The sequence below is a fragment of the Cherax quadricarinatus genome, chromosome 74 (assembly GCF_038502225.1).
Source record: "Cherax quadricarinatus isolate ZL_2023a chromosome 74, ASM3850222v1, whole genome shotgun sequence".
Lineage (NCBI taxonomy): Eukaryota > Metazoa > Arthropoda > Malacostraca > Decapoda > Parastacidae > Cherax > Cherax quadricarinatus.
In genome coordinates, this window is record NC_091365.1 from 4268082 (window position 1) to 4282486 (window position 14405).

A 14405-nucleotide genomic window follows, 5' to 3' on the forward strand; every position below is an offset into this window, starting at 1 on the left:
TGCATACACGCTTATTATGACCCACTTCTCGCATCCAACCTTTACTTTAATCCACATAATTCTTGAATTTACACATTCATATTCTCTTTTCTCCTTCCATAACTGATCATTTAACATTACTGCTACCCCTTCCTTTGCTCTAACTCTCTCAGATACTCCAGATTTAATCCCATTTATTTCCCCCCACTGAAACTCTCCTACCCCCTTCAGCTTTGTTTCGCTTAGGGCCAGGACATCCAACTTCTTTTCATTCATAACATCAGCAATCATCTGTTTCTTGTCATCCGCACTACATCCACGCACATTTAAGCAACCCAGTTTTATAAAGTTTTTCTTCTTCTCTTTTTTAGTAATTGTATACAGGAGAAGGGGTTACTAGCCCATTGCTCCCGGCATTTTAGTCGCCTCATACGACACGCATGGCTTACGGAGGAAAGATTCTTTTCCACTTCCCCATGGACAATAGAAGAAATAAAAAGAACAAGAGCTATTTAGAAAAAGGAGAAAAACCTAGATGTATGTGACTTTTATTACGTGCATATATGTTTTTATACAGTACGTAAGATTACTGTGGAATGTGCCAATGACATTTTCCCACAAGCTGCTTGAGGAAACTAGTAGTATGTAAGAATAAGGGCTGAGACACTTATGCAGCATATGGGAATCTTTATTCAGGAAACGTTTCGCCACACAGTGGCTTCATCAGTCCAATACAAAGAGGAAGGCGTAAGGAGAGGAGGAGTATGAGGTAATCAGTCCCTCAGCCTGGAGTCGATGTGTTCAGTCCATCAATCTTGTAGAATGTACAGCATAGGGCCGTAGACGTGGCTTATATACTGTAGTGAGGTGACTTGAAGCAGACGGAGGCGGGATCATAGTGGTACCATCCACTAGTCGAAGTAGGTCTTTGTCCAAAGGTTGAACAAGCGTTGAAGAATTCTTTGTAAGAAGATCCCATGATGCTGCAGTGTCTGACAGTTGTGATGAATGGTTTGGAAAACCGACAAGTTGAAGATTGAGACACTTATGCAGCATATGGGAATCTTTATTCAGGAAACGTTTCGCCACACAGTGGCTTCATCAGTCCAATACAAAGAGGAAGGCGTAAGGAGAGGAGGAGTATGAGGTAATCAGTCCCTCAGCCTGGAGTCGATGTGTTCAGTCCATCAATCTTGTAGAATGTACAGCATAGGGCCGTAGACGTGGCTTATATACTGTAGTGAGGTGACTTGAAGCAGACGGAGGCGGGATCATAGTGGTACCATCCACTAGTCGAAGTAGGTCTTTGTCCAAAGGTTGAACAAGCGTTGAAGAATTCTTTGTAAGAAGATCCCATGATGCTGCAGTGTCTGACAGTTGTGATGAATGGTTTGGAAAACCGACAAGTTGAAGATTGAGACACTTATGCAGCATATGGGAATCTTTATTCAGGAAACGTTTCGCCACACAGTGGCTTCATCAGTCCAATACAAAGAGGAAGGCGTAAGGAGAGGATTCCCATATGCTGCATAAGTGTCTCAATCTTCAACTTGTCGGTTTTCCAAACCATTCATCACAACTGTCAGACACTGCAGCATCATGGGATCTTCTTACAAAGAATTCTTCAACGCTTGTTTAACCTTTGGACAAAGACCTACTTCGACTAGTGGATGGTACCACTATGATCCCGCCTCCGTCTGCTTCAAGTCACCTCACTACAGTATATAAGCCACGTCTACGGCCCTATGCTGTACATTCTACAAGATTGATGGACTGAACACATCGACTCCAGGCTGAGGGACTGATTACCTCATACTCCTCCTCTCCTTACGCCTTCCTCTTTGTATTGGACTGATGAAGCCACTGTGTGGCGAAACGTTTCCTGAATAAAGATTCCCATATGCTGCATAAGTGTCTCAATCTTCAACTTGTCGGTTTTCCAAACCATTCATCACAACTGTCAGACACTGCAGCATCATGGGATCTTCTTACAAAGAATTCTTCAACGCTTGTTCAACCTTTGGACAAAGACCTACTTCGACTAGTGGATGGTACCACTATGATCCCGCCTCCGTCTGCTTCAAGTCGCCTCACTACAGTATATAAGCCACGTCTACGGCCCTATGCTGTACATTCTACAAGATTGATGGACTGAACACATCGACTCCAGGCTGAGGGACTGATTACCTCATACTCCTCCTCTCCTTACGCCTTCCTCTTTGTATTGGACTGATGAAGCCACTGTGTGGCGAAACGTTTCCTGAATAAAGATTCCCATATGCTGCATAAGTGTCTCAATCTTCAACTTGTCGGTTTTCCAAACCATTCATCACAACTGTCAGACACTGCAGCATCATGGGATCTTCTTACAAAGAATTCTTCAACGCTTGTTCAACCTTTGGACAAAGACCTACTTCGACTAGTGGATGGTACCACTATGATCCCGCCTCCGTCTGCTTCAAGTCACCTCACTACAGTATATAAGCCACGTCTACGGCCCTATGCTGTACATTCTACAAGATTGATGGACTGAACACATCGACTCCAGGCTGAGGGACTGATTACCTCATACTCCTCCTCTCCTTACGCCTTCCTCTTTGTATTGGACTGATGAAGCCACTGTGTGGCGAAACGTTTCCTGAATAAAGATTCCCATATGCTGCATAAGTGTCTCAATCTTCAACTTGTCGGTTTTCCAAACCATTCATCACAAGAATAAGGGCACAGTACATAGATCATACGTTAAGTGTGCCATAGTGCTACACATAAAAAAAAAGTTGCACAAATGCTGTAAATAGACTGAACATGAGTAATAAAATGGCACTGGTCAGCTGATGTGCATATTACTGCTGAAAATAATAAACATGAATATAAATGAAAAGTGCCAAGTTAGTGAAGCACTTTAAAGCAAGTGCCGTATTAATGAGGTATACCTGTACTGTATTACCTAACCTGCCTCCTCTAGGAACTCCAATAATCTCAATGTACCTGGTTAAATATTTTGATCTCTTCCTTCCTCTCCTGGTACATGGACTTCTGAATCAGCAGAGGCAAAATATCATCGTTCACCACATTTCTGGCATGAGGTGGGGTTAACAGTCGTGGCACATTAGGAGCAACCATGTTAATAAGACGTACATCCAGGGGATCTTTCTTCAGATAACTAGCCACATTTTCAATAACATTTTCAATTGTTGCAATGGCTTCCACAGTGCCTATGGACAATAAAATAAAATCTTGCAATATAAAGACAAATATAAATAAATGCTTTTATATAAGAGCTGGGTGAGATATATGCCCTTAAGCTTTTTTTACACTTTTTTCTCTCAACAAACCAGCCATATCCCACCGAGGCAAGGTGGCCCAACAAGAAAAACAAAAGTTTCTCTATTTTAACTTTAGTAATGTATACAGGAGAAGGGGTTACTAGCCCCTTGTTCCTGGCATTTTAGTCACCTCTTACAACATGAATGGCTTGCGGAGGAAGAATTGTTCCACTTCTCCATGGAGATAAAAGGAAATAAACAAGAACAAGAACTAGTAAGAAAATAGAAGAAAACCCAGAGGAGTGTATATATACGCTTGTACATGCATGTTTAGTGTGACTTAAGTGTAAGTAGAAGTAGCAAGATGTACCTGAAATCTTGCATGTTTACAAGAAAAAAAAAGACATCAGCAATCCTACCATCATGTAAAACAATCACAGGCTTCTGTTTTACACTCACTTGGCAGGACGGTAATACCTCCCTGGGTGGCTGCTGTCTACCAACCTACTACACTTACATCATTAGTATTATTACTTTAACTCAACAGGTGTCTCCCAACAAGGCAAAGTGACCCAAAGAAGGAAGCATTCACCATCATTCATTCACTCACTAGCTTGCCAGAAGTGTGCTGACATCACAATTCAGATTACCATCCAACTGCAACATCCTCACCCCTCCTTCAAGTGCACTGGCATTACCCTTCCCACCTCCAGGACTCGAATCTGGCTAACAGGTTTTCCCAAATCTTTCATAAATGCTACCTTGCTCACACTCCAACAGTATATCCATTAAAAAAAAAAAAAAACACTTGTCTCATTCACTCCTGTCTCACATGCTCAGACAAGACTGCAGGATACTGAATCCCCTAAAATTCAAAGCCTCCTTTATTCCTCTCCCTCTAACTGTTCCTAGAACACCCACTATCTCTTCTACCTTCCTCCCCAGATTTATATACCCTCTTCATCATACTATCCCTATTCATCTCCATACATCCAAACCACCTCAACCCTTTCTTGGCTCTCTTAATTATATCCTTTGCAACACCACATTGCTTTTTAACTTCCACACTTCAAATTTTCTGTGTGATATTTACATCCCACGTTGCTCTCAAACATGACATCACTGTCTCTGACCTCACTGAAGCATGCAAAACCCATGCTTTTCACCCATATAAAAGTGTTGGTACCACTATACTCTTGTAAATTTCGTTCTTTGTCTCCACATCCCTTATTCTAGCTAACCAGTTTTCCATGAATTCTTTTATACACATTACCTTGCTCATGCTACATCAGCATGCCAAAACATAAAAACCACTTGTCTGCTAAATCTGATATAAGTAACACACTCACAGAAACCTAGATGCTCCAACCTTAACACTCCAAACCTCCTTTACCCTTTTCCCCTCTCTGACCAACCTTGCATGTGACAACCCCTACACCTCTTTTCCAACCAATATTATACCAGCTTTATCCTCTCATTTTTCTCCATCTTTAAATGCAGTAACCACCTCTACTACCGCTCTGCTGCACTCTGAGTGTCTTCTGATTTCTGTTTTCATTTCTCTGCATAATATTCACACACTACTCTCAAGCATTACATTCTCCACTGCCTTTAATCTCCTCTCTGCAACTTTTAAAATACATGCCTCACACTCATACTTTGATTTATTTCCCCTTTTTGCCTCAATAAATAAGCTTCTTTCTTTTCCGTGTTTATTTTATGGTTCAACCTGTCTTTCATAGAACATCTGCTGACATGTCCATTCCCAAATATCTAAATACCATACATTTACTTCTTCCATACTCTCTCCCTTTAATCTGATATTCAAGCTTTCACTGCTAAGACATTGTTACTCTCAGCACTTTGCTCATTGTTATGTTCACTTTTACACATGCTCCAATCTTTGCAATTTTCTTCAGAACCTCCCAAAAGAATTGTGTCATCAACAAAGAGTAACCGTGACAACTTCCACTTTGTATCAATTTCATCATCTTGTAATCCCACACCTTTTCCCAACACCCTAGCATTCACTTTTACAACCACATTTCTAAACATGTTAAACAATCATGGTGATGCCATACATTCCTGTGTATGGCCTACATATTATCATCATCATAATTAAATGGAAAACAATACCAGAACTAAGTGGTGTATATAATGTAAAATACATAATTTTTAAATATTATGAATCAGCTTACTGACATTCCTTATTGCCATTCATTTACTATCATGAATAAATAAAATATATTTACTTTAGGGTAAATATCAATGACTTACCTGGTGTTCTGCACCAAGTGTTTGCAGCTGTGTTGGTCTTCACCATAATGGGCCGAAAGAGAACATTGGGAATGTAATATGTATTCTGCAGACGAACACCTAGACCACTGACAGATGCTTCATTGGCTACATGGCCAACATCAGTTATCATGTCCACTTTTAATGCCTCAAATTTTCCATCATCATCAAATCCAACCTAGCATGAGTAGTAATAATTACTGAATTATTTTAATGTACAGCATTATGAAGTACTGTAGAAACAATTATATTAATGTATCATGTTTATGTTCTTATTTGTTAGTGGTTGCAGAAGTCAGGTTGTAACTCCTCAAATGTTATTTTTTATAGTTTAGAATGCATCAACATTGGCAGCATAAAGGACAAAAGTAATAGAACAAGTGCCATTTGTGTACAATCTGTCATTAGTTGACAAGTAATCCATGAAACCAATGTACAATATAAACAAACATCCTACTTGCCTCATACTTTGACATATATGGCTCGCGCCAACCAACTAAACTCATGTGGGTCTGAAGGTCAAGAACAATACGAACAGGTCTCTTCAGTTTCTCTGCAGCTACAGCAGCTGCTGAAACAACTATATTCTGTCTGCTGATCTTCCCTCCAAAGCCACCACCAATGCGACGCACTGCCAAATTAATGCTGTAAGTGAGGGTTTTCTCATTAGACTAATTTCAATAACGAATGGCATTCAAATAAAAAGTACACATGAATGATTATAAGGAATAAAAGGCACATCTCCATGGGAAAGTGGAGAAGAATCCTTTGTCCATAAACTATGCATTTCATAAGAGGCAACTAAAATGCCGGGAACGAGGGGCTAGTAACCCCTTCTGTACAAATTACTAAATGTAAGAAGAAAAACTTTTGTTTCTTTTTTTACAGGTCATCCTGTTTCAGTGGCAGATGGTTGATGTTTAAAAAAAAAAAAAAAAAAAAAAAAAAAAAAAAAAGGCAATACTGTAACTGGAACAACACACAAATAGCCCACACATGGAAGACTGAAACTCATGACAATGTTATGGTCCGACTTGGACCATTAACTAGGCACAAACAGAAGTGTGAAGGGAAGGGAGCCAGAAAATATATAAAAGGAGAGGACAGGAGAGGTAGAATAGAAGGAAATATTATAGCAGTTGTTAACTGTGGTAGTAGTTAGCAGTAATTGGCAGTAGTACTTGATCTCTAACATAAATGAAAAGAAAGAGAATTGTTAGTGTTAGTAAGCCTAACACCTCTTTTGTACTCTTTAAGTGTGTCAGAAAAAGAATGGCCAGTTTCTTTAAAGTATTGGAGAAGACAGGAGGAGCAAGAAATTGAGTAGACTCTGTAAGCACCAGTGGCAGGAGGAGAGGTACAAATTAGATTACAGTGTCTCCTCACTTAGTGACGGAGTTCCGTTCCTGATACCACAACATTAACCCCTTGACTGTCGCAACCCCCAATCCTGAGGTGTCTCCTGGTGTTGCAAAATTTAAAAAAAAAAAAAAATATTTTTTCTTATGAAATGATAGAGAATCTTTTCCCAATTGTAATAACACCAAAAAAATGAAATTTGATGGAAAACTGACGGAATTATGCTCTCGTGAAGTTAGCGACCTCGGCGCTGTTTACAAATCGGCGATTTCGCCCACTTGGAGCCCTATTTTCGGCTAATTCCGTTGATCCAGTCGCCCAAACTCATAGCTATTTCTTTAGAACTCCATTTTTCTATCGATTGAGTACAAGATACAGTCCATTTACCAATTTCAACTACCTAATAATGTGGTCAGAAATTTGCAATTTGGCCAATTTCACGAAAACTAAAAAATATGACAATTTCAAAATAAGATCCAGAATGAACAATGCAGACATTCCTGGCTCTAAAATAACATTTTCTTTGTTCATCAGTCATGTCTCCAGGCCCCTCTGATATTACTCTTGCTTTCTATTTTGAATTTTTATTCAAACAAAAAATAGAAGACTTACTATTATGCAGACTACTGCAATACTGTAATAATTGTATAAATAACATCAACCCATTCATGACTGCATATTAGAATGGCTAGTTGGACATTTATTGGACAATGGCATCATTTGTTTACTTTTGAACATTGGCAAAAATCAAACATTTCCCCTACTTTGAGCTCCATTTCCAGGTTCTTTTTATAATAAAATCAATCAAAATCACCTCTATTTCTATAATATGTTTTCCATTCTATCAAATGAGACCAAGAAAACGAGAATACAATCATAAATACTATACGAAAATAGACCACAAAGTCGGCATTTTAATTAAAAAAAACGGTCGGAGTTTTTTTTTCTCATTATGCACTGCGTGCTCAAGGATTTTTTTTATATGGTGCACACTGACCACACAGACCCATTCTCTCACATGTGGGCCTACCAGCTTTCTTCTGCTTGATTTGAAGCCGCTAGAATTTATGAGTATATATAAGTCAAACACGGTACCTCGTCAGACGTATATATACGATTGCGACAGTCAAAGGGTTAAACGAATTCATTGCTAAGTGAGGAGCATACTATAAGGGTAGTGAGTTTGTGTTAATCATCTTTGATATTGTTTTAATGTCACCTTTGCACTATTTATAACATTTCTGGTATATTTTTAAATGTTTTATCAGTAGTGTACTGTATACTGAAATAAACAGAATAGAGGAAATCAGCTCTAATATACATTATTTAAGTAAGAATACTTGTCAGAGAGTCCGTCGTAACTCCGAGGCATTGGTAAACGAGTACGTCACTAAGTGAGGAGAGGCTGTACTACAAAGAGTATTAGTTTTATGAAAAAAAGTTTGATATCTAAAGAACAGAGGGTGCTATAAGATTTGAGAGACTGGAAATATGTACAGGGAAGGCAAAGGAAAGGAGATTTTACAGGAGAGGAGAGTTTGGGAGAGAAGGAAGTCCATATGGCATGTGATTAGGCAGAGTTTATAAGAAGCACTATATATTCTAATGAGTATCTCTCTCTCTCTCTCTCTCTCTCTCTCTCTCTCTGTCTGTCTGTCTTGATCTATGCATGTACAAGTGGAGAGTTATGTCTTGGTATGTATGAGCACTTAAGAGTTTAATTCCTATAGGCTCATGTTTGGGATTAAAGTATCCTTGACTAGAGGTGAATACGTTATTTGAAGCCTTATTGATCCTTTATGTAGTCAGTAGGCTGTAAATCCAAGTCACCAACCTATTCATAATAAACATGAGGTTAGCACCTGTGGGCTGGTACATTCAAGACCTGAGCCACTGCTGACTGAGTCTCTGTGGGCCACTGGGAAGTACTTAACACATCATATCCATCTTCTGTAGGTGTCACACGTCCAGCAAGAGCTTCCATGGTGAAGTGAAACTGTGATCCTTGTTGTTGCTCACCAGTCACCTTGTGTTTTGCAGCATTTAGTGCATCTGATGACACAAAATACTGCATGAGCATTGTGTGTGTGTGTGTGTGTGTGTGTGTACTCACCTAATTCACCTAATTGTGATTGCAGGGGTCGAGACTCAGCTCCTGGCCCCGCTTCTTCACTGATTGCTACTAGGTCCTCTCTCTCTCTCTGCTTCCTGAGCTTTATCATACCTCTTCTTAAAACTATGTATGGTTCCTGCCTCCACTACTTCACTTGCTAGGCTATTTCACTTCCTGACAACTCTATGACTGAAGAAATACTTCCTAACGTCTCTGTGACTCGTCTGAGTCTTCAGCTTCCAGTTGTGACCCCTTGTTCCTGTGTCCCCTCTCTGGAACATCCTATCTCTGTCCACCTTATCTATTCCCTGCAGTATCTTGTATGTCGTTATCATGTCTCCCCTGACCCTTCTGTCCTCCAGTGTCGTCAGTCCGATTTCCCTCAACCTTTCCTCGTACGACATTCCCCTGAGCTCTGGGACTAGCCTTGCTGCAAAACTTTGTACTTTCTCTAACTTCTTGACATGCTTGACCAAGTGTTTACCTGGAGTTTACCTGGAGAGAATTCCGGGGGTCAACGCCCCTGCGGCCCGGTCTGTGACCAGGCCTCCTGGTGGGGTTCCAGACTGGTGCTCCATACTCCAGTATGGGCCTAACATACACAGTGTACAGTGTCTTGAACGATTCCTTATTTAGGTATCGGAACGCTATTCTCAGGTTTGCCAGGCACCCGTATGCTGCAGCAGTTATTTGGTTGATGTGTGCCTCCGGTGACGTGCTCGGTGTTATGGTCACCCCGAGGTGTGTGTGTGTGTGTGTGTGTGTGTGTGTGTGTGTGTGTGTGTGTGTGTGTGTGTGTGTGTGTGTGTGTGTGTGTGTGTGTGTGTGTGTGTGTGTGTGGTGTGTGTGTGTGTGTGGTGTGTGTGGTGTGTGGTGTGTGTGTGGTGTGTGTGTGGTGTGTGTGTGTGTGTGTGTGTGTGTGTGTGTGTGTGTGTGTGTGTGTGTGTGTGTGTGTGGTGCATGTGTGTGGTGTGTGTGTGTGGTGTGTGTGTGTGGTGTGTGTGTGTGGTGTGTGTGTGTGTGGTGTGTGGTGTGTGTGTGTGGTGTGTGTGTGTGGTGTGTGTGTGTGGTGTGTGTGTGTGGTGTGTGTGTGTGGTGTGTGTGTGTGGTGTGTGTGTGTGGTGTGTGTGTGTGGTGTGTGTGTGTGTGTGTGTGTGTGTGTGTGTGTGTGTGTGTGTGTGTGTGTGTGTGTGTGTGGTGTGTGTGTGTGGTGTGTGTGTGTGGTGTGTGTGTGTGGTGTGTGTGTGTGTGTGTGTGTGTGTGTGTGTGTGTGTGTGTGTGTGTGTGTGTGTGTGTGTGTGTGTGTGTGTGTGTGTGGTGTGTGTGTGTGTGTGTGGTGTGTGTGTGTGTGTGGTGTGTGTGTGTGTGTGTGTGTGTGTGTGTGTGTGTGTGTGTGTGTGTGTGTGTGTGTGTGTGTGTGTGTGTGTGTGTACTCACCTAGTTGTACTCACCTAGTTGAGGTTGCGGGGGTCGAGTCCGAGCTCCTGGCCCCGCCTCTTCACTGATTGCTACTAGGTCACTCTCCCTGAGCCGTGAGCTTTATCATACCTCTGCTTAAAGCTATGTATGGATCCTGCCTCCACTACATCGCTTCCCAAACTATTCCACTTACTGACTACTCTGTGGCTGAAGAAATACTTCCTAACATCCCTGTGATTCATCTGTGTCTTCAGCTTCCAACTGTGTCCCCTTGTTACTGTGTCCAATCTCTGGAACATCCTGTCTTTGTCCACCTTGTCAATTCCTCTCAGTATTTTGTATGTCGTTATCATGTCCCCCCTATCTCTCCTGTCCTGTGTGTGTGTGTGTGTGTGTGTGTGTGTGTGTGTGTGTGTGTGTGTGTGTGTGTGTGTGTGTGTGTGTGTGTGTGTGTGTGTGTGTGTGTGTTTCTGTGTGTGTGTGTGTGGTGTGTGTGTGTGGTGTGTGTGTGTGGTGTGTGTGTGTGTGTGTGTGTGTGTGTGTGTGTGTGTGTGTGTGTGTGTGTGTGGTGTGTGTGTGTGTGTGTGTGTGTGTGTGTGTGTGTGTGTGTGTGTGTGTGTGTGTGTTGTGTGTGTGTGGTGTGTGTGTGGTGTGTGTGTGGTGTGTGTGTGTGTGTGTGTGTGTGTGTGTGTACTCACCTATTTGTGGTTGCAGGGGTCGAGTCCTAGCTCCTGGCCCCGCCTCTTCACCGGTTGCTACTAGACCCTCTCTCTCCCCGCTCCATGAGCTTTATCAAACCTCGTCTTAAAACTGTGTATGGTTCCTGCCTCCACTACGTCATTTTCTAGGCTATTCCACTGCCTTACAACTCTATGACTGAAGAAATACTTCCTACTATCTCTCTGACTCATTTGTGTCTTCAACTTCCAATTGTGGCCTCTTGTTTCTGTGTCCCCTCCCTGGAACATCCTGTCCTTGTCCACCTTGTCTATTCCACGCAGTATTTTATATGTCGTTATCATGTCTCCCCTGACCCTCCTGTCCTCCAGTGTCGTCAGGCCGATTTCCCTTAATCTTTCTTCATAGGACATTCCCCTTAGCTCTGGAACTAACCTTGTTGCAAACCTTTGTACTTTCTCTAGTTTCTTGACGTGCTTTATCAAGTGCGGGTTCCAAACAGGTGCTGCATACTCCAGTATGGGCCTGACATACACGGTGTACAGTGTCTTGAATGATTCCTTACTAAGGTGTCGGAATGCTGTTCTCAGGTTTGCCAGGCGCCCATATGCTGCAGCAGTTATCTGATTGATGTGTGCTTCCGGAGACATGCTCGGTGTTATACTCACCCCAAGATCTTTCTCCTTGAGTGAGGTTTGCAGTCTTTGGCCACCTAGCCTATACTCTGTCTGTGGTCTTCTGTGCCCTTCCCCTATCTTCATGACTTTGCATTTGGCAGGATTAAATTCGAGAAGCCATTTGCTGGACCAGGTGTGTGTGTGTGTGTGTGTGTGTGTGTGTACATACTCACCTAATTGTGGTTACAGGGGTCAAGACTCAGCTCCTTGAGTGTGTGTGTGTGTGTGTGTGTGTGTGTACTCACCTAATTGTGGTTGCAGGGGTCGAGACTCAGCTCCTGGCCCCGCCTCTTCACTGACCGCTAGTAAGTCCTCCCTCTCCCTGCTCCATGAGCTTTATCATACCTCATCTTAAAATTATGTATAGTTCCTGCCTCCACTACATCGCTTGCCAGACTATTCCACTTCCTAACTACTCTATGACTGAAGAAATACTTCCTAACATCCCTTTGACTCATCCGAGTCTTCAGCTTCCAATTGTGACCCCTTGTTTCTGTGTCCCATCTCTGGAACCTCCTGTACTCACCTGTGTGTGTGTGTGTGTGTGTGTATGGGGCTTGTATATAGTGTATGGTATGTGTGAGAGTGTTAGTGTGTTTTTTATGTCTGTATTGTGTGTGTGTGTGTGTGTGTGTGTGTGTGTGTGTGTGTGTGTGTGTGTGTGTGTGTGTGTGTGTGTGTGTGTGTGTGTGTGTGTGTGTGTGTGTGTGCGCGCGTGTGCGCGAGCACGCATGGGCACGTATGTGTGTGTGTTTTATCTATTTGCTGAAACATGACTAAAAATTACACAAGTAATTACCTATTTGTAATTAAAAATTTGAAATTACAGAAGTAGAGTTATCTTTGTGGAGTCCTATCTTCAGGATTTAATGTATCTTACATAATTTTTAAAAACTTTCCTCTTCAAATGTCCCATTCCATTATTCTACCGCTCTATGAAGACCTTTCTAATTCTAGTATAATTGTGCACTTCCACAGTTTACAGTTGTGGCTTCTTGTTCTCCCTGCTGTTGATGTTAACTTTTTCCCTTCTTTTCATATCCTTTTATACTATATTCAGTTATCATATTTCCTCTTCACCTTCTGTCTGCCAATATCTAATGTCTTAATCTTCTTATTTAACTCCTGGATCCATTTTATAGCTCATATTTACATTTTATCCCTCTTTACAAATTAATATTTCATGAGGAACTTCATAATGTGGAGTCAGCAGTCCACAACCCCTTGCCATATCATACCTTTCTTCCCTTCATAATAAAATCATGGTAGCTGCCTTGAAGCTGGTGAACAGTTCTTGGTTCCAAGGAAATGAAGTTACCCTCCCCTTTCTTGGAACAAACTTGCCACTCCCCAGGCACTGTATAACCCCTACAAGTTTAATCCTTACCTAATACTACTATCACTACTATTATATTACTACTAATATAACTACACTAAAAGATTATTACTGTAATAACAATATTCCACACACATAATGGGTCCAAGGAATGGGCTCAAGCATTTTCAAGAGCTAAGCAAGTTACAACAGTAATGAAATATGATGCAGTATTTACAATTAACCACCCAGGGAGGTACTACCGTCCTGCCAAGTGAATGTAAAACAAAAGCCTGTAACTGTTTTACATGATGGTAGGATTGCTGGTGTTTTTTGTCTGTCTCATAAGCATGCAAGATTTCAGGTATGTCTTGCTACTTCTACTTGCACTTAGGTCACACTACACATACATGTACAAGCATATATATACACACCCCTCTGGGTATTCTTCTATTTTCTTTCTAGTTCTTATTCTTGTTTATTTCCTCTTATCTCCAGGGGGAAGTGGAATAGAATTCTTCCTCCGTAAGCCATGTGTGTTGTAAGAGGCGACTAAAATGCCGGGAGCAAGGGGCTAGTAACCCCTTCTCCCGTATAAATTACTAAATTTAAAAGAGAAACTTTCATTTTTCTTTTTGGGCCACCCCGCCTTGGTGGGATACGGCTGGTGTGTTGAAAGAAAGAAAGATTTACAATTAAGTGAATTATTAACAAGAGTGAGTTGTTTACCTATTAATGACAAATATTACAAGAGAGCTTATATGTGCTTGTGAGTTATCTACACTAACAGATTTAGCAAGTTATGGTTGTACTGAAGCAAGTTAATTTTAAAGTGGTAGCTATGATTACAAATGAACACTTCACTATACAAACCTTCTGGATTCCCAAAAATATAGGGTTCACTCATCACTATTTTACTTCTTCCTTGCTGAAGAGCTTCTTTAATTGTGAGGATGGGCTTCTTGATGTCCTCATACTCCACTATCACCTGCTTTGCTGCACGAAGTGCTGTCGCTCTCTGATCAGCAACAATAAGACCAAGAGCCTGGCCAGCATATTTCACCTGTTCTTCTACAAATACCTTTAAAAGCAAATTTGAGGGGGCATTCAGTTTCTAGCTTGGGGTATCTAAATGATATACTGTATCTAATAAAAAATTGTCTACTAAATCCACTGACTGGAATAATGACCTTGACTTTTCTTCTTATGTAATTTTTGGCCCTCTCATATATCAAGCAATTCACCTTCAGTGACTGGTGTGATACAGAACCCAAACATTTTATCATATATATATAGTGGATTCC

At 41.4% G+C, this 14405-nt stretch overlaps 1 protein-coding gene across 6 annotated transcripts in view; it reads right to left on the minus strand.

The window, feature by feature from the left end:
- Positions 1-14405, minus strand: part of LOC128700182 (uncharacterized) — a 71789-nt gene that overhangs the window by 17541 nt on the left and 39843 nt on the right. For all 6 annotated transcript variants that reach the window (XM_070100692.1, XM_053793214.2, XM_053793217.2 and 3 more), the window contains 5 exons: positions 13975-14182; positions 8762-8951; positions 6002-6185; positions 5523-5718; positions 2968-3194 (listed from right to left, as the gene is read on the minus strand). In XM_070100692.1, coding sequence (XP_069956793.1) covers positions 2968-3194; positions 5523-5718; positions 6002-6185; positions 8762-8951; positions 13975-14182 — 1005 coding nt within the window. The remainder of the gene's footprint in view (positions 1-2967; positions 3195-5522; positions 5719-6001; positions 6186-8761; positions 8952-13974; positions 14183-14405) is intronic.